The sequence below is a fragment of the Exophiala aquamarina genome (assembly GCF_000709125.1).
Source record: "Exophiala aquamarina CBS 119918 chromosome Unknown aczIA-supercont1.20, whole genome shotgun sequence".
Lineage (NCBI taxonomy): Eukaryota > Fungi > Ascomycota > Eurotiomycetes > Chaetothyriales > Herpotrichiellaceae > Exophiala > Exophiala aquamarina.
In genome coordinates, this window is record NW_013550568.1 from 148,075 (window position 1) to 167,872 (window position 19,798).

The window sequence follows — 19,798 nt, forward strand, 5'->3', positions numbered from 1 at the left end:
GCTGTGACTCTTCATTTCCTCAAGAAGAGAGCGATTTACCCGTCTGGTTTTCCCTCTTGGTTACAACCCTATTCGCCAGGTGAACTGAAACCCCACGGCCAGAGTCCCTGGTTTCGCTGGCCCGACTTCAACTGGATTCTGTTTTTGGGTACCCAGTCACGCCTATTATTACCCAGTGCACCAACTTTTCGCTTAGCTGGGTGGCTAACCTTACCAAACTTAGAGGTACATATGCATTCAGCTCTGCCGACTCTTTCGTACAGACCCTTTCCTCATTCTGCCTTCCAGTTTGGGAGATGCTTGCGGCTGAATGCAACGGTTTTCCTCTGTGGTAATTTCAGATGGAACTTGTGGGCAAGGAGAGACCTCGCTAACAATAATCATTCTACGCTATTCAATCCTCGCGGCAAAGTGCTCATCAACCATAAGGAGCAAGGCCTGATATGAACGTTGGATTATCGACGCCCAGATCATGAACAGGCCAGTGCGCAGATGGTCGATGAAATTAGGGTTCAACTTATATTCATCTTATGGACACTTCAATGGACGGAACGGTTCTTGTGTTCACACCTACCAAGAGCACGAACCAAACTCTGCCCTCTAGAACCACAATGGCCAAGTTTAATACCCTCAATTACAATGCTCCCAAGGACCGATGGAAGCTTGCGGTCAGAGTGTCATCACATGCATTGCTACGTGAGGGTTTTGCTGTCTGCGACGTGGTTTTTCACCTTTAGTTCTCCTCTGGAGAGCTCCGTTCTACGTGCTCTGTTGCTTGCCATAATCTATTGCCACGATGGATGCGGAAACGGTGGGTGAGGCTGCCGTCGACGGCATCGTGAACAATCTCAATGAGTTCAATATGTCCAGCATCGCCTGGAACAATGCCACCTTACTAGTGCCGACGAACACAACTGGATGCCTGCGCCCTGGAGCGATGCCGATTCCAATGTACAATTTCAATTGTGGGTGCTCGCAAATGCCCTGTTCACTGCACCTGGGATATGAGATTGCTGCGCTCTTTGCTGATGTGGACTCTTGATGGATCATGCTGATATCGGTAGGCACGTTGGAACAGATGCGCAGTACCATGGTGTTCGAGCAGAACCAATGTGTACCGAATAACACCAACGTATGTCTTCCTGGTTTCCTCTGTCGGACCTCGAATGCCACGAACCCACCACAATATTGTCCGCCAACAGAACAATGCCTGCTCATCCGATCAACAAAAGGGACTTGTCAGCCTCAAGGTGCCTATGAACCGAGAGTCTGCCCACCAGGCTATTTCTGCCCGCGTCCGGGGAAACTCTCCTTCAGATGTCCAGAGGGTAGCTTTTGCCCGATGGGCAGCGTGGAGCCGATCAAGTGTGCAAGAGCATCGACTTGCCCAAGAGGCAGTAGGAGACAGGTCGTCATGCTTCCCGTCTACATAACCGTGGCACTGGATGTATTTCTCATCCTCCTGGCCATCGGAGTTTTCCTGTTCAAAAAACGCAAAACTCATGGAGGAAAAGTTATGCAAAAGGCAAAGTCGACAGACGCAGTAGCTGGAAGCGAAGAGGCTGGAGCTCCGCCAATGATAGCCAGCGAACCTATTGAGGCACGAGAGATTGCAGAATCACCAGAAATCCAGCGTCTGATGCGATCATTCCAAGAATGCATTGGGGCCGACAATGTTGGACTGGCCTTCGAGTTTCAAGATCTGTCATTTGAACCAAAGCCTGGCAAAAGCATTCTCAGTGGTATCTCAGGGGTGATGCAAAGCGGGTCATTCTGGGCCGTTATGGGCGGCTCGGGAGCTGGCAAAAGTACTTTCCTCAATGTGCTGATGGGGAAGACCAAACATACTGGAGGCACAGTGTTAGTGAATGGTCATCAGGAGAAGATGAAGAAGTACAAGAAACTGATAGGATACGTCCCTCAGGATGACATTGTCCTGCCAGAACTGACAGTGCGAGAAAATATCCTTCATTCAGCTCGTATCCGATTGCCTCACAACTGGTCAGACGAGCAGAGACAAGAACATGTTGACACTTTGATTGCTTGTTTGGGATTGTCTCACGTTTCTGATTCGCTGGTAGGAGATACTCGAAAGCCCGTGATCTCTGGAGGGCAAAGAAAGCGCGTCAGTATAGGGCTAGAACTTGCAGCAGCGCCAATGGCCCTCTTTCTGGATGAACCGACCTCGGGGCTTGACGCGACTTCTGCAGCCTCTGTGATGGGACTGTTGAGATCTATCTCTCGCCTCGGCGTCACGACGATTGCAATCATCCATCAACCACGGCAGGAGGTTTTTGAGTCCATTGATAACCTCCTCCTTCTAGGTAATGGACAACAGATCTATGCAGGCGAAACCAAAGAGGTGACAACGTATTTCAACAAACTTCACTTTAGCTTTCCCCAGAACAGAAACCCTGCCGATGTCCTGATGGATATTGCAACCGGCAGCGGGCAGCAGTACAGTGAGGACCTGTCGTGGAGGGAGGACAGTGTTCAACGGCTGCTAGATAGCTGGCAGAGCCACTCCTCAGCGGCCAGCGTCGAGGACGAGAAAGGCGATATGGTAAAAAATAATGATGCCAGCAAACCCAGAGCCGGAGTGCGAGTGGTCGCATCGACACTGGCACAGCAAGACTCCCTTAAACACTCAATAAATAAGCGAGGAGCGCCGTTCTTCTCACAGGTCTGGTTCTGTTTCGACCGAGCCATGCTTCAGCAGCTCCGCAACACCGGCAGCTTTTTCTTTGAAGTGGGAGTCGGCGCACTCGCAGGGGCAGTGATCGGACTCTCTGCGTTCTCAGCCAACGGCCAACTCTTCAAGGGGATCTACCATTTTCCATTTACGGCACTTTCGAGCGCTGTGGATTATCAGTCTGCTATCCAGATTGGGCTTCTGGGTGGACTTGCAATTGGTATGACTATGAATTCATCAGCGTCGATGTGTGCTGACAATTTACATCCAGGACTGGCAGCTAGCGCGGCTGGCGTCAAGGTATTTGGTGATGAAAGTGAGCTTTCAATGGCCCCCTTCAGCTATTCTTGAATCTCACGCTTAGTAGAACAAATCTATTGGCGAGAGGCCGCCGCTGGTCACAACCGATACGCATACTACATCGGCAAGGTGCTGTCGACGCTGATTAGGATGACACTGTCATGCCTCCACTTCAGCGTATTCCTGGGCGTACTCGCCACGCCGCTCATGTCGTTTCCGACCATCTTCGCTTCCAACCTTCTCTACTTCTACTGCATCTACGGGTTCTCCAGCTGTATCAGCATGGCGACTCGGCGAGAAGATGGGCCGCTGTTGGCCGTCATGGGCAGCTTGGTTCTTGGTATCCTCGGAGGCGCCGCGCCGCCGTTGAGTAAAGTGAAGACGTGGCATATGGAATGGTTGTGGAGAATGTCGCCTGGTGTAAGTTCGTTTCTTGGTCTGAACACAAGCTAACCCAATCTTGTCCCGGAAATCAACATCTAACATGCTGTACTAGACATGGTTCACGGAAATCTGGTTCACACAGAATGTGGAGCCTTTGGACTACCTATACATCACAGAGCTTGCGGCTGACGCCACCGGTTTCAGTTTCCATCATGTAGCTTTGGACATGGGGTATGCCGTACTGACTCTTGGCCTGCTCCGAGAGATGTTGACGTTTTTACAGTGTGCTTCTCACGATTGGGACCATTTACCGTATCGTCGCCTGTGCGCTTCTCGTCCTGGTAAAGCGGAGCAAACAGAGATGATTCAGCGGCGCATCGCTTAACAGATTAAGGCAACATCCGACCGCCACGGAACTATTGTGCAAATGGGCCACCGAGCCTGTTCTTCGGGTCGTATTTCTGTTTCAGCGCGAGCAATTTTGGCCAGTTGACGCCAAACACCTATGTATCAGAGACGGCCAGGTTAGTAAAACTGAACACGATCGCCGAACCAAGACCGGAATGAATTATACCTTTTCAGCATTGACATATTCCTCGATGAAGTTTGGGAAGTAGTTCCCCCCAGTATGCTCAGGTCGGATCTGATAGGGGCCCTCCGCCATGGCTTTGTAAGCAAGGGCATCGCTTTTGGGATTCCCTGGTGCAATTCCGGTACCGAGTTGAAGATTATGTCGATTTCTGGTATGCGGCCAAGCGGTAGCGGTGCTGGGATAACCCAGTGATTGATACGCAGCCTGGCAAATGTCAGCGGAAGATTCGGGGAAGCGTCGATTTCTTAACATGCTAAACACACCTTTTGCATCATCTCCAGCAAGACATAGGTGCCCTTGACAAGCATGGGATCTTGTTCTTTCAAGGCCAGATACCAATTCCATGCGTCTGTTATCAGTTGCTCAGTCGCCTCAGGTACAGTGACACCTGCTTGCCATGTATTGGTGACACCGAAATGTGCCTCCAGAGCATCTGTCGTGGCATCAGCGTCTGCAAAAACACCGTAAGAATATGCAGACTGAGACTTACCAAAGCTCTCATTGACTTGTCTGAAATTGACGGCGTGGGTCATGTCAATGGCACCTTCAATATCCAAAGCCCACTTGAACCCGTCGGCGCTTCTCCCATGCTCTTCTCCATTGGCGTCATATGCGAAGATTGATATTCCCGGTTTCGGCTCCTTGCTCGTCATCGAACCTTGAGTCATATCCAGGCAGTATAGGTGCAGTGCAATCTTGGGATCACTACATCTTGCAATAAATGCGGCTGTCTCCCTTGCCACGATCGGCATGGCATCAGCGGGATAGATGATCTGGCCGCAGAAAATCGAAGACGGATACTTGTAGACTCTCATCTTGTAAGCTGTCGCCACGGCGAACCCTCCGCCTCCGCCTCTCATGGCCCACAACAACTCTGGCTCCTCACTTGCCCAGAGGACAGTCCCATCCATTTTGATCACCTGAACATCAAGCAGATTCTGTGGATCGGATGCGAGCCCATACTGGTGACTCAGCCAGGACTGCCCACCATGAAGGATGGAACCGCCTACACCGACGAACCTGCAGCGAGCCGAGAGGGCCGCGTAGCCGGGTGCATGTTTCTCAACCTTTTGGTCGATTTCACCCCAAGTATGCCCTGCACCGAATGTGATTGTGTCGTCGTCTGGGTTGAATGAGAACGATTTGAACGCAGCTAGGCTGACTAGGACGTCTTTCGCGGATGCATTGCCAACACCTGTACAACGGACTCGAAAGTCAAGGGCGGTGTTGGCCAGGTAGGAAATGCTCTTGCTCAGGGTTGGTACATCCTTTGGCTGAATGACTAGGCCAGGCCTGAGATTGGCATGTGCCGACCAAGTACGGGATGCTCTTTGATAGTCGGGAGAAGATGGATCAACGATCTCTTGGGAAGTTAGAAGAGATTTGAGACCCTCAGTTTGATTGTCTTTGTCAGCCATGTTTCTTGACAACGGGTGCGTACGTGACAATTGAGGAAGACTAGGATGAGGATATGTATGAATTCGGGATATTTCGAGCAGGACTAGCATTCAGTAAATATGAATACACTGTTCATCCTCGTATTTTTAACAGAGATCACCAGGGTCGCCTATTTGGTTATCTGGAATAATTAATTCCGTCGCGTGTTTAGGCCGTCGATCGATCCACAGTAGTTAGGCATATTTGAGTTCCCAGTTCCCACTGGATCCCCGGACCTGAGGGCCGCTTAAGCAAGCCCAGCTGTGGATCCGAGTAACTCTTGTCCTATCCTGATTTGCTTCATGGTTGCGGCACAGAAGGGTTTCGATAATAGGTATTGAAATCGATAGAAGGAGTTCCGCTCCCGAAACACGCCGTTAGGCCTTAGACATCAAGAGGGCGACCGAGTACTCATACGCTCGATGGCCCACTCCGGAAGTGATAGTGGACCAATCGTGGATTCGTGGTACCATCTGGCGCGGTCAGGCCCTCCGTTCTGACATGATGAGTGGGACATAGTTATACCCGAGTGTGCGATTTAGTGTCCACTGCAGGCGTGTATTACTCGTGTTGATCGTGTTGTAGAATTCTACTCTATCGATCAATCAGGGCGGTCTCTCCTCCGTACCTACCCACCTTAAGTCAGCAAGGAAAGATACTGAGTGGATACCCAACATACGAGTATCACGAAGAAATGGTTAGCAAACTGAGCCATGTGGGAGATCCTGAGACCAACGCGAACAGCAGCTATGCAACTGGGTTAGCCATGAGCAACCACCAAGGTCTAAGTGATCGTACTTAAAGGATAGGCCTGATGGTCTCGCCCGAAGTCGTCGTGCTGCAAAAGCGACACTTCCAGAACAGTAGATTCCTTCCCGGAGGGTTCGGGATTTGGATGGCTTTCAGCTACCCCGAATATGAATGCTAATTGGAGAGCCGCTTTCACGGAATACGGGTAAAGTAACGTCAGGCCGGCAGTCTGGGGGCAGTCTGGACTCCTTCTGTTGCTAGATAACAGGTGGCCATTATTTATCTGACCGAGTTATACATAGTACTTGAGAAAATCATTTTGAAGGGGCTCAGCTTGACACTGGATCTCAAAGTCGGATCCGGTTACCATACCCAAATTGGCGGCATGGCTTCTGCGCTCGTTGAACTTGATTCCTTAGAAGTGGTGGTTATCGTGGACAATGAAGTTGACCCAATTTCTAGTTATAACCACCCAGATCTCAAGGTGTCTGGCCAAATGTCCAGTATAGCGCTCAAGGCGCCACTTGACCCCGCCAGCCGTGGAGGTGCAAGCCACGAGATTCGTCTCGACAATCTCTGCTGTGGGGCACATGGACTATCACTGATGATTGTGCGGTGTTGTCATGATCCTTGAGAAGTATTATGGAGCTGATAGAATTTCCTACAGACGGCGATCAAGGGAAATGAATGCCGAACTGTGCTCTTCGATACGGCACCGGAAGAGCACATCTGGGAACTCAATGCGAAGAGACTGGGGGCAGATATTGGCAAGATCGAATGGATCCAGCTTTCGCACTGGCATCGTGATCATTCTGGTGGAATATTGAAGGCGATACCTATGATCCAAGAAGCGAAGTCCTCCAAAGATGGCTTGACCATCGACCTCCATCCAGATCGACCGGATTATCGGGGCTTTCAAGGGCCCATGGGACCGGTCTCGTTGGAGCGGGACCCGACGTTTGCTGAAATTGAGGCCACTGGCGCAACTATGGTAAAGAATGACAAAGCCCATACTATTCTTGACGGCAGTTTCATGGTCTCTGGCGAGATCCCAAGGGTGACGCCATATGAGATCGGCTTCTTGAGAGGGATGAGGTATATCGAAGCAACCGGCGTCTGGGAGAAGGACGAGTTGATACGCGATGAGCGTCTACTGATGTGTAAGGTCAAAGGTTCGTGACGAAAGAACACTCCACGAAATGCTGTCAAGAAACTGACCAATCTAAACGAGATTAGGTAAGGGAGTGGTGGTATTCACCGGATGCAGCCACGCAGGCGTAGTCAATGCGTGCAAGCATGCGCTTGAGCTCGCTGGAGAAGGTTCGCCATTGCACGCTGTCATCGGAGGCTACCACTTAGTTGGGCCGAATGAAGCCTTCATTAAACAGACTGTCCAGGACCTCAAGGCCCTGGATCCGCATGTGCTTATGCCAGGGCACTGTACCGGCTGGCGGGCAAGGAATGAAATTGAGAACGTGTTGCCGGGTCGTCTGGCGCCGTCCACTGTCGGGACCATATTTAATTTTTGATATAGCGGTCCACCAAGCTGCATACCAGATTTATGGACAGCGATTGGTTTAAAAATGGCATATGAACAGCCTCCAGGGCTGAATGAAAATCATGATTTCTTTGATGGTTGGTGCCTTTTCTGTCCGTGCTCATTTGCAAGTGACCAAGTCCCACTCTATCGTGGGCTTGCATCAGAAAACATGGCCTCAGCCTCGTATTACGAGCAGCCATCATGGCGATCGAGTGGTGTCGCGCTGAGAAAGGTACCCGCTGGGAGCACCGCAGAGAGTAATTATCGCAGGAAGTTAGTTACTTGTGGACAACCAAGCTCGTGGGAATGACCGCATTAGGATTAGCGGGGTATTCAAGCGTTGACATCATTGGGTACCGCCAGGCAAGAGCGCCGCCTTCAGTACTCGGCCGTGCCTGCCGCCCGACCCTGATTCGGGGAGACGTTACTCCGCCTCAAAGGCTCCGGGAGAGAGTTTTGACACAGCCATGGTAGCTGTTGCACCCACTCTGAGTATTGAGTGACTGTAACCAACGAAGCTTTGACGGCCACGCGTGTACGAGTAACCTACTCCGTACTTACGACTAGGGATTACCGGTCGGAGGCTAAATGACGCAGATCGCGGTTCCCCATCCCTTTCCAGTTCGCGAAGGTAGCCTGATATGGCTGTTTCATCGAGGTGCTGTGCTGTGACTGGTGGGATTAACTGATGCCTGGGCTGTGCATCAAGGCTCCATGCGACCAACACAGCTTGGGGAAATGGTTTTGGTATGTGGTGCTCGGGAGGGATATATATCATGAGACATTCCCACCGTGTCTTTATTTCACACATCTACAAAATCAGCGGATTGCATGCGGAAAGAAGCACTGTTCAGTATCATCAAGATCAATACGCAACCGATCACAGGAAAGCCTGACGTCCATTCCATCTCAAACCCCCGTTCCAATACCAATCACATCATATGGGTAAACACGCAAGAAGAGCCATGGCCAACACACCGATTATCTTCGGCCACCCCAACACCCTCACCACCACCACAGCCAACGCCTACGGCAATGAAACAGTACTCGGCTACCAATGCACATGCTACCGGCGACGCTGCCGCTGCGGCTCGAGCGGCGTGCGAGTTCTCGACGCCAACAGCATGATGGCCATGAGCATGATGCCCATGAACCAATCCTACAACAGCGGCTACGGCTACGACTACGGCTCCGGGCGTGGTTGTTGCGGCGGCCGCGACATGTACGGCCGCCATCAGAGACGACAGGGACCGATCACCGCGCTGGTCGGCGGGCTGATCAACCTGGCGATCGAGAAACATGGCGAGAAGAAGGCGGCGCGCGAGGCGGCTGTTGAGGAGCAGTCTCGTGGCCAGACGATGACGGCTCGTGAAGTTGTACAAGTCGACGATTCATCTGACTCGGAGTATGAAGCAGACCGACCTCAGAGCCAGACCCGAGGTGTTGAGAGCAGGCCAGAGTTCCGCCAGAGGAGCAGCAGCTCTAAGAAAGGGGAGAAAAACAAGTTGCGGAAAAACACTGCCCAGCCTCAGCAGCCGTCTGAGCGGGTATATCGGTCGAGTGAGCCTCATCGCGAGCAAGGCCCTCCTCCCCCGTATTCGGCGTAGAATTCGCTGTTTGGAATGATGACAAGGCGTTACGACATCTGTAGCCTTATATCTTGTGTTGATATTCATATGGATTCGATTGTACGAGATACATTTGTACAACACACACTACTATGTTACAGTACACCCTGCTTGCCTATTTGCCTATTTGATTATTGTATTTCCTGCACTCCTTGATGGCAATTTCTCGCTGATAGTTGTGAAGCGAGGACCTGTGTCCTCCCGTCGCTGGCGTTCCCCATTTTGAGATGCCCGTCTCGCTATCTTTCCAGGCTAGCATAGATACAATACTCATACCAAGCAAACAGTGCAACTCGTGGGATCCTGCCGGACCTGTCACGCCCTGATCTTGGAATTTGGGCCTGAACGAGTCGTCCAGGGACATCTGAGATCATAGTAAACGGGTCTTCCAGTGCGAGCCCATCCTGCAATAAGGTCGGATTTATGCTTTAACTCTCGCACCAAGCTTGGCCAGCTCTCCAATAATCCCCCCCGCACTGAGCTGCCTGAAATCCGACACCAGCTGTTCAGACAAAGGCTTCTGCAACAATCCACTGCGGGCAAAGTAATCCAGGATCCCTCTACTTTCAAACTGGCTCGTTCCATTGACATCCAAAAGACTGATGCCGCCCGCTCGCGAGACAAGACTTGTCACCCGCACGTCAGGCTTGCTGTATGGATCCTGCAGTGGGAATTCGGGCGACTTGGGGTTCACCCCTCTCTCGGTCGCCTGGATCTGTTCGATCAGGGCCTCGAATGATGGGAACTTGGGGCTGTTGGACCCTGACGTTGTGTAGAGGAGTAGACCCCCGTTCAGGAGCGGAGATGGTGTCTTGGGCAATGAGAAGAATAGATCGGTGAGCTGCTTTATGAGTGTGAATTGTTGAGCATGAATGAGATTATAGTCGGCGTTGCGATACTTGGTCAAGCCAAACCAATGGTCGACTCCATCGACGGCGACGAGGACGGGGGGTCGAGGGTTATTTCCCGCAGTATTGAGCTCCTTCCAGAATACTTTCCAGGCACTGACTGCATTGGTAGCGTCCTGAGCACCGAGGAGGGCGATGTCTCTCATAGTGGCCTTTGGCTTGATCCGAAGCTTGGGATAGTCCTGCAGATGTTGTTCAAGATGATTCAATTTCAAAGTGGACAGGACCATCTGATTTGCATTCGCGGCACGAGTGAGAAGCGCCTGTGCCAAATGAGATTGATTGTAAAGTTGCTCACCGGGCAGAGAGTTCTCGTCTTGGGAAGACGGGGAGGTTTTCCGAACAGGGGCATAGAACGAGGTATTGTTCGTGAATTCGTGGCCTGCAATGGGTGTTAGATTTCTGGGAGAACACGGAGCTAGGGTGTCGGGCAAATCATACCTTCAGGAATACTAAGGACCACCCATTTCTTCATGAAGGCCATGGACATGGCCTGAAGCATGAGAATACTCTTCCCGGAACCTCTCTCACCCGTGACCAGATACTTGACATTCTTTCCCTCTCTCTTATCCACCTCTTCTACATTTTTAGCAATGTCAAGTGTCTCGGACCTGATCATCGTCGCAGGCCGTCGAAACAAATTCCAATTCTGTGTGGTTTTGAACGCCTGGCTATCGCGCAGTTGATCGAGTAGTTCGCCGGGGAAGGCCATCATGCGACCAAGAGATTCCTCTTGACCTATAGTCTCTACACTCAGGGTCTCCATGCCATAGACTTCTAGGGCATTGGTGTTACTGAGGACGATGCGCTTGCGAGCGGCTCTTCTTTCGCCCACAGCCGGGATATTGATTTTCTGTCTGACTTTCTTCTTCAGCCTGACACCAGTCGCTCTGCGACTTGCAACGGTTTTGTTGGGATCCATCACCTTCTTCTTTAGTAAAGGCGACTTGTACTGGGCAGGGGAGCTGTGGAAAGGCGAGGCATGGGTCTTGGTGAGAGAAGTGAAAGTTAAAGGGTGCTTGGTGATTCGAAGCCTTGCCAGGCAGTCTGTACAGATGGATGCCGACATGGTGACTGGGACCACACCTGGTAATGTATGCCGGCGGGCGTAGATGAATTGTAGTCTGTCCTGTTGGATTTCAATGGATAATTTGTTCAGAAAACGCGCAGGATGGAGCTCGGAACAACCGATCGCTGCTTTAATACAGATCAGAGCTGTTATACCAATCGGAGTGGAGCAACTGTACTGCATCACTAAAACAGCAGCAACAAAAAAAGTCTCGAGCGAAATGCACATCGACTTCACCTGATTTCTGCTTTTCGCCTTGAAATTGCCTGCCAGTATTGTGTTACTTCCACTGCACGACTTGCGTGTTTCCCAATCATGGCGACCAAGACCGTGATAGACATAGCAATGGCCGACTCATCAAGGACAAAACCGGAAAGACTGTGAGTCTTGCTTACATGCAAATGCACTCGGCACTCACCCGCAATACTCCATCCATTGCCTCGCTAGTCATACATACTAACTGACCTGCCCACCAGACCCGTCACTGTCGATAAGCCAACACCATACACATACGAACTCGGCTACCTAACAGCCGTAGACCCAAATCCATTGCCCAGCACTTCCGCTCTCCTCGCCCAAACCCTCTCCGCCCGCAACCTCACCCTGCAAACTATTGCGCGGGACGGCGCCCAATCTCTACTAACAACCCTCCTCACCACCTGCCCCATCACATCCACGCGAGACGGCGTGACCATGACGCTCCCACACGTGACAAACCCGCTCCCACGATGGAAACCCCTCCCAAAGCCCAGACAGCCCACAACCTGGGAGAAGTTTGCGCGGAAGAAGGGCATTGGGAAGTTTGCCGGTAGTGCGAAGGGCGGGGCGGTGCTGGAAGACAGGCGCAAGAACCTGGTGTACGACGAGGAGTCCGGCGAATGGGTAAAGAAGTGGGGGTATAAGGGACGGAATAAGGCTGGAGAGAGCGATTGGCTGGTTGAGTTGGACGATGAGACGGTGAAGAAGGAGAAGGAAGGGTTTGGCGGCGAGGGGAGGACGGTGAGAGGCGAGGGCCGCAGGGAGCGGGTTGAGCGGATCAAGAGGCAGGATCGGCGGCACAGAAATAATGAGAGGAAGGGGAGGAAGGGCCAGGGGCTGAAGGGCTGAGATGACAAGAGTGAGCCAGAGTTAGGGCCATGTTTCTTTTCTCTTTGCTTCGTCTGTCGTTGGGCGGGTGAGTGAGTCGAAAGGGCAGGGAATCGGATGAATCCTCCCGCTTGATGTGTCAAGCAACTGAATCAAAGCATATGGTGGAGTTTCAGGCGAACATGGGAGCCCAGAGTGCTTGAGTTTCGATCATGGCGTTGGATAAGGTCTAATGAGCCAACGATCATCAGTCTCTACCATGAGTGAATGGCGGAAAGCAAGCCCAAAAAGACACAAGGCATCAGACGGCACGTCTGAACATGGCAATCTCATCTCTGTCGTCAAGTGAACAGAGAAGAGGAATTGAAATCCTATCAAATCCAACGTCGTCTCTCTTTCCTTGCCCTCTTTTCTCTGTGAATATCGTCATTTCTAATCGTACAAAAAAAGCAAGAATCATCATCAAAGCCCCCACTGCTCCCTCACTTCACTCTCGCCCTCCTATTTCATGGCTTTCATGAGTATGAGTAAGCAAAAGAACGGAACACATACCCCACAGAAGACTGAGCCCGCTGTAAACGTGAATGCTTCAACACAAAATTCAAATAGATAATACAGATATGTTCTGGGGTCTGGACGAGCTCCACACAATTTTCTGCTGTCATCTAGGCCAAGTCGTCCACAAGCCCTTCGACAGACTCATGTTTCTGTCTCCTCGTGCTTCCATCTCATCGTCTGGGGTATCATTGTAATGCAAAATCAGGGCTCTGGTGTAAGGTGTGGCCGAGCTCACATCCTGATTGGTGAAAGACCAGTAAGCTCAGGTAGCTTGGAATCTAGCGTGAGTGTCTGAGGCTCGGGTGTCACCATTCGGGGGACGGCGGGCACGCTCTGAGAAGTCGTGTGTCCACTGTTGGATCGATCTCGAGCTCCACCACCCGATGACAAGCTCCTTTGTTTGCTTTTTGGTGCCATCGACTTCCTCTGAGTAGAAGCATCGGCACTTCGAGGAGGAAGCGAAGGGGCAGGCTGATGGCTGCTTCCACTCGAAGAGATAGCCCGGTCGTCTACCGCAAGATCTTCACTCCCATGAATCGACCCTTCTCGCTCATATCGATATTCTTCTTCCAGGTATTCCTTCTCCGTCCAGCAACCCTGCCAGCAGTTCTTCCAATCCATCACCAGAAATTGGAAACAGAAGGCGTCAATCTTCAAGCAAGGCTGGAAGCAGATGCATAAATTGCGGTAATCCATCTTGTTCTTGTCGGCATAACTGTTTAGAAGGCTCAAGTGGCAGGTTATTGCGAATAGGAGGTAGTAGTTGAATGGTGGAAGGCGAGATAACTCGTCTCTTAGCAGCTGCGGCGCTGATGTTGCACCAGCGCATTGAGTAGCGACTTTGTTTTGAACGCTTTTGGGCAAGATCTCATCTGGCAACTCTCGCAACCACGATTTGAACATTGAACCAATGGTGTTGATATCGTAGAGGTCGGGTTCGTCGAATAGATTAATATCGCATTCGCTGTCGAATCGTCGTTGCCAGTGTTTGACTTCCTTTCCACTTCCAGGAATTCGGTATAGTCCTTCTTCTTCACAGCCGTTCATGTTCAGATAGCTATTTTTCCTCGTTAGTAAAGGAATAACGCAAATGGGGCTTGTACATACTCAATACATCGCCAAGGCAAGGCTGGCATCCAGAATTCGGTCTTGTCCTTGGATAATTCTAGCCGCCTTGCTATTCTTGTTTTGCGAGTTTGCTTGACAAGCGGCAGATTGATGGTGGTACATGTGTAATTGTCGTCTGTGAGATGATCACGTTCATTGCTGCTCCCGCTGCGGGTGATCTTCCCGAAAAACCCTTTGCCAGCCTTGCCGAGTCGATCGCCCATGCCTTTCCCTGTCTGTCCAATATTTGAGAAGATTTGCATGGTCGATCCGTCACGGAAAGATTGTGACATCGGGACAGCTCCTGCCTGCCTCTCCCTTCTCGCATGAGAATCCTCTCGCGTTTGACGATCAACTGAGTGGTTTCGCAGGGTTGCTCCATTCTCGTGTGCAAATGCTCTCTCCCTGAAATCTGCACGAATTGGTGCAGTCTTGGGAGACGGCTCGATGGGATCACGAGTTTGAGGAGTAGGATCGATTTGTAAATGGTTGGGGCCTTTTTGTCTTGGGGGGCTGTCGTCGAGTTTCACGGTTTTGGTTCTCGAGAGAATGCCACCTAATTTTGACTTCGCCTTCTTGGAGTGCACGGACTCGCCGACCGGCTGTAAGCTAATGCTATCTGAATGGCTTGTCTGAGGGATGGGATGGACATTGCCGTTGCCGTTGGGATTTCCCTGTGCATATCTTGTCAACTCAGAAGTGGAACCTTGCTTTTTCACAGCGTGCAAGGTCCGGTCCTTTGAATTGGCCCTGCTTCTTGTGCCTGGTCTTTCAACGGCCTCTGGGATTGCACTTTCTGAAGAGTGGAGCTTGTGTGAAGACTTTGAGGCAATCAGATTTGAGAAGAAGCCCTTTGACGTTTCGCGACCGTGCTTCGGCGATTGGGGAGGTGCTGGGGAAGGCGGGAATTCGGGCATGGCGGTTATGCGAGGAGAAGTAGGGGCCATTTGATGGGAGTCGGCTGGAGGGTCTTCAACGGCAGAGATGTGGTGCATCATGGAGGGAGCGGTGCCTCCTTGTAGATATGGAGAGGCCGGAGCCGAGCCAGGCGTACGAGGAGAGCCAGTGGAACGAGGGCTCAAAGTGGCAGGAGTCAAGCCATTGAAATCATCGTTGTTTTTGGCGGCATTCAGGTTGAGATAGGGTAGAGCCGAGGCCCTAGGCATATCCGCAACTGTTGAACAATGTCATCCACAGGGCCGACTGCAAGGAGCCGGCCGGGCTCACGGTCAGACAAAAAACTGCTTGCACCAGGCTAACGGGACCTTGTGAGACTTCAGTTGGGGGGTGTGCGTGTCAGTACCACCTCTTGTGACAAACGATGTGTTTATTAATGTATAGCACTGAAAACCAACGTTAGAGGACGCAAGAGGGTGGTACAAGGTGACAACAATGATCACAGCGGGCTGAGAAATGGCTCCGCTGTTCTGATATTCTGCCAAAGGACAACAAGGTGGCACCTGTTGTTGGTGGGATTGCCGTGCTTCAGAATGGCAAATCACTTAATGAGAGGGAGTCGGCGGGCGGTTGGAGAGATGTCGAACGGGTTTGGCGCAGTGTTTGTAGTCGTGTTTGCTATGGAGGTGCAATTGCCCTAGCAGGATAGCAAGAGATGTGTGGTGCCAGAAATGCTTCGTCTTCCCAAGCAGCGCAAGTGAAGGGTTTGGTCTCTCACGGCGGCATCCAAAGCTCGCAATCAGACGGCTCTCATAGCAAGGCGTGATTGTGCGACAGGTCGACCAATAACCTGAAAAAAAAGAATGAAAGAAAACTGGCTAACAAGGATGCATCATCTCAGACCTCAAGGAGTGACAGAAATGAAGGGTTGAACTTTGCGGGAGGTAGGGAGCGCAGGGCGGGAGCAAAAGGCCTCAGCGCTGGCAGCCAAAGAGACTAAAAGAGACTAAAAGAGACAAAAAGAGACAAAAGCCCAACCCGAAAGATGAGGATCGGTTGGGAGTGGGAGGAGTGGGAGGTGTATCAGAATAGAGTGGTGATCGGGGTGATGTGTTGACAAGAGAATTGAAGAGATGTTGGTAGGGGGATGTGGTGTTGTGAGAAGATGAATCGAGGGAGATTTTGGACTGTGAATTTGTGAGCGTAGGCGTGAGCGTAGGTGCGAGAGTTTGGGGTAGGGCGGCGGCGGGAGGAGAGCGGCGGCAGCGGTGGTGGTGCACCCGATGGTGGACTGGTAGGCGGTAGCTGGGAAGTGGTTAGGTGGAGTTGGGCAGTCGTAGGCGGTCCTCGGTAGGCGGCAAAGTCGTAATAACGGTGGAGCGGTGAGAGCTGGAATTCGCAGGAGCCCTGTGAGCCTGAGACAAGTTATGACAGGACACAACGCTACTTGCAAGAATGGATCTGAGAGATACTCGTAGGTCGAGTTACGGCGTACAAGACAGCAGTTACGGAGTCCTCGTCCTGACCTCGTACGGAGTTGATCGCATCAGTTGGCAACTCATCGCCGAGACCGACACCAACCAACACTCAACTGAGAGGGTCCTACGAGCAAGTTCCTAACTAACTTACAGTAGTTGACTAGATTTCTTGTAGCCAAACTGATCTGCATCTGCATCTGATGATATTAGCCACAATGCAGGCCCTTGAGTGGCCGTCCAACTTGAACACAATCATTGCATGCAGCTGCGCGATGGTACCGCAAAGGTGGGGTTGGAGTGGATGCCATGCACGGCAGGCTGAGGCATGCCTCGTATTTGCCCTGTTGCCCCTGGAAAGCCATCAGATCACCCACTGGGCCGCTAAGTACGACATGCATGAGACGGTCTTGGACATCTGATGAAGCACCTCCCGCTTCGACCGCCGTTTGGTATGTTTGGCGCGCTGGCCGACTCGAGTCTGGCTTAGTTGGCCCATTTTGGCCCAGGCTTTGACAAGGGGCCGAGGTGCCCCGAGCTACAGTACTCGTACAGTGCCGTACGCCGGGGGCCAGGGGCCAGGGTCCAGGAGCCATGGGCATCCTGAGGGCCCAGCCAGGCTTGGAGGGGCAGAGGCCGTGCCTGGAAAATGACACCAGCGGCCGGGCCCGGCTGAACTGAGCAATAGTGATAGGCGCTCATGTCGTGGGTGGGTACAGAGGACCTTGCATTTGACCTGACAAGGCGACAAAGACCACTGCACTGGTATGTGCGGTATAGTGCCACGGAAACCAGACAATCATAAAGCGTAACTGAAATGAAATACATACAACCAAGATTCATGAGCCCATGGTGATGGGTGATGATGGATGGTGATTGCGATGGTGCTGTCCGTGGTGACTCCTCGTCGGAGTTGAGATACAGGAGCTGGTTCTGTTGGAAGCCTATTCGACCTACTCCATACAGACTCACAGCACTCGGGACTCGGTACTACTCCGTACTTGGGAGCAGCATTGTCAACTTCAACCCCACCTTGTCGATCCTGATTGACTTTCGACAAGCGAATCTGAGTGATACACGAACCACTCGTTCCTGGTCGGGATAATCTTCGTTCACCGCTTTTGGAGGATGGAAAGTCTTGCGCAATTCTACGAGGAGCATGGACTATCTCAGACTACCTGCGTTAGGATCTCTTTGGCGTGGCTGTCTAGTCACAGTCAGGCAGAAGATCAACCGCACCAGCACCCTTACGAGGTAGTCTGCCTGGCCATCAACTAGAGCAGCGGCCGTCGACGACTCTAGCGAAACCCGTACAAGGAATCAATCTACTCCGTACGGAGTACTGTAGATAGGACGGAGTGCTCGGGTCCCGGACCCCTGGTGCTCCATGCCCGGTCATGGAATTATGGACTCATGGACTCACGGATTCATGGCCATCATGTTGGTCGCTTGCCGCCGCCCACGATCCTGCTGAGCCATTGATAAATTGGGTCAAGCAACAACACACCAACTGACAAGGTTATGATTGGGCTCTGCAGTGTGCCATACCGAGTACTCCGTACGATGGACTCCACGGATTAGTATTATCAAGCCTCTTCTTGATATCGACCTCTTCCACCCTGATTCATTTTCATTTTACAGTCTGCAGGGAACCGGTGTTCGGGGGGTTGAGGCCGTCAGTCACAGACTCACAGGGATGACAATTCGGCTCAGGCTGACACGTTGCCAAGCCCACATCATTCTTCATCGAATCTCGCCTCCACAGATCTGTAACATCTCCTTGTTCACACCATCGACGACCAGGTTCATGCGTCCTACCACCGAATTCTGTTACTACTCTGTACTGCTGCTACGCCATACCCAGCACTCGGTTCGGGTGCCTCGTACCTCATGCTCAAAAGCATCTGTTGCTGTTGCGGCATCTTTGTTTCCCATTCCTGATCCCCCCTCTCTGATCCTGGCCACAGCCTTCCCCAATGGCCCTTGTAGCAGGCCCAGGTATAGGTGGCACCTCTGCTACAATTGACTCCTTGCCCACCGAGCTCGCTCTCGTGATCGATCGTCACGTCAAATATATTCAAGGCTTGGATACCGTGCGTCCATCGAGCAACTGATTTCAAGTTCCAAACCATTGATCTTTGAACAGAGAAAAGATGAACTTGACTACTGGCTGACTGAGCACCTGAGGCTCACTGGCCTTTACTGGGGATTGACAGCCCTTCATCTTCTTGGCCACCCGGATGCTCTTCCCCGAGACCAGACCCTAGAGTTCGTCTTCGCATGTCAGAACAGTGACGGTGGGTTTGGTGCTGCTCCAGGCCATGACTCTCATATGCTTTACACGGTAAGCGCCGTCCAGACCTTGGCCACCCTCAACGCTCTATCAGATTTGGATCAAAGTGAAAGAGGAGGGAAGTCGCGAGTTGCAACCTGTGAGTCTCGTGAAGTACTTGGCCGACCTGTCTCATTTCGACTAATGGCCACCAGTCATTGCCAAGTGCCAACAACCTGATACTGGTGCCTTTTTTGGCGATGAGTGGGGTGAGATGGACACTCGGTTCCTCTACGGAGCCTTGAATGCATTGTCTATTCTTGACATGATGCATCTGGTCGACGTTGAGAAAGCTGTGGCACATGTTCAGAGCTGCGGGAACTTTGATGGTGCATACGGCTTTACTCCTGGGGCAGAATCTCATGCTGGAGGTACTTTCACCGCGGTTGGGGCACTGGCCATCGCACGCCGCCTCGATCTTGCCGATGCTGACCGCCTAGGGGCCTGGTTGAGCGAGAGACAACTTCCAAATGGCGGCCTTAACGGTCGGCCAGAGAAACTGGAGGATGTATGTTACAGCTGGTGGGTGATCAGTAGTATTGCAATGCTGGATAAAGTGCACTGGATCGACGGCACAGCACTGACCAAATTTATCCTGCAATGTCAAGATGCCGAGCATGGAGGGATAGCCGACCGACCTGGAGACATGGTTGATGTCATGCATACCGTGTTTGGTATTGCCGGCTTAAGCTTACTGGGCCACCCAGGCCTGGTGGAAGTGGACCCGGTCTAGTGAGTTCCTGTCGTGCAGCTGTGAAAGAAGGATGCTGATGGCCACAGTTGTATGCCCAAAACAATAACCAAGGCTCTGCCATACAATCAACGGTGATTTGCGGTAGTTCTACGGACGGTGCGCCTGTCTTTCTTCTGGAGTCTAATAACCCCCGAATGCGCGATGTGATATGAGGCTAGAAGAGACTAAGATGGCCAGAATGAACTAAGTTCTAATCCAGAAGTCAATTGTCCTCTGTCCTCTGCTCCAGAAGCACCATAGGCACAATGGCACAATGGCCCTTGTTATCATAAGTATAACGGGTTTGAAA

General features: G+C 51.7%; 7 protein-coding genes across 7 annotated transcripts; 4 read left to right on the forward strand and 3 right to left on the reverse strand.

The window, feature by feature from the left end:
* Positions 1-1,414: 1,414 nt before the first annotated feature.
* A1O9_11924 (uncharacterized protein) lies at positions 1,415-3,761 on the forward strand (the record flags this gene model as incomplete). Its single annotated transcript, XM_013399070.1, has 4 exons — positions 1,415-2,912; positions 2,964-3,008; positions 3,060-3,412; positions 3,489-3,761. 4 exons carry the CDS (start codon positions 1,415-1,417, stop codon positions 3,759-3,761), a joined length of 2,169 nt encoding a protein of 722 aa, XP_013254524.1.
* Positions 3,762-3,944: 183 nt separating this feature from the next.
* A1O9_11925 (uncharacterized protein) lies at positions 3,945-5,386 on the reverse strand (the record flags this gene model as incomplete). The annotated part of the gene is made up of 2 exons (XM_013399071.1): positions 3,945-4,172; positions 4,232-5,386. 2 exons carry the CDS (start codon positions 5,384-5,386, stop codon positions 3,945-3,947), a joined length of 1,383 nt encoding a protein of 460 aa, XP_013254525.1.
* Positions 5,387-6,540: 1,154 nt separating this feature from the next.
* A1O9_11926 (uncharacterized protein) lies at positions 6,541-7,684 on the forward strand (the record flags this gene model as incomplete). Its single annotated transcript, XM_013399072.1, has 3 exons — positions 6,541-6,765; positions 6,823-7,327; positions 7,392-7,684. The coding sequence occupies 3 exons, from the start codon at positions 6,541-6,543 to the stop codon at positions 7,682-7,684; spliced, it is 1,023 nt and encodes a 340-aa protein (XP_013254526.1).
* A 2,060-nt stretch (positions 7,685-9,744) lies between these two features.
* Positions 9,745-11,300, reverse strand: A1O9_11927 (uncharacterized protein; the record flags this gene model as incomplete). Its single annotated transcript, XM_013399073.1, has 2 exons — positions 9,745-10,613; positions 10,673-11,300. 2 exons carry the CDS (start codon positions 11,298-11,300, stop codon positions 9,745-9,747), a joined length of 1,497 nt encoding a protein of 498 aa, XP_013254527.1.
* Positions 11,301-11,615: 315 nt separating this feature from the next.
* On the forward strand, positions 11,616-12,407 carry A1O9_11928 (uncharacterized protein; the record flags this gene model as incomplete). Its single annotated transcript, XM_013399074.1, has 2 exons — positions 11,616-11,680; positions 11,777-12,407. 2 exons carry the CDS (start codon positions 11,616-11,618, stop codon positions 12,405-12,407), a joined length of 696 nt encoding a protein of 231 aa, XP_013254528.1.
* A 768-nt stretch (positions 12,408-13,175) lies between these two features.
* Positions 13,176-15,217, reverse strand: A1O9_11929 (uncharacterized protein; the record flags this gene model as incomplete). Its single annotated transcript, XM_013399075.1, has 2 exons — positions 13,176-14,001; positions 14,052-15,217. The coding sequence occupies 2 exons, from the start codon at positions 15,215-15,217 to the stop codon at positions 13,176-13,178; spliced, it is 1,992 nt and encodes a 663-aa protein (XP_013254529.1).
* Positions 15,218-18,399: 3,182 nt separating this feature from the next.
* On the forward strand, positions 18,400-19,488 carry A1O9_11930 (geranylgeranyl transferase type-2 subunit beta; the record flags this gene model as incomplete). Its single annotated transcript, XM_013399076.1, has 3 exons — positions 18,400-18,516; positions 18,570-18,855; positions 18,911-19,488. The coding sequence occupies 3 exons, from the start codon at positions 18,400-18,402 to the stop codon at positions 19,486-19,488; spliced, it is 981 nt and encodes a 326-aa protein (XP_013254530.1).
* Between the last annotated feature and the right edge of the window lie 310 nt (positions 19,489-19,798).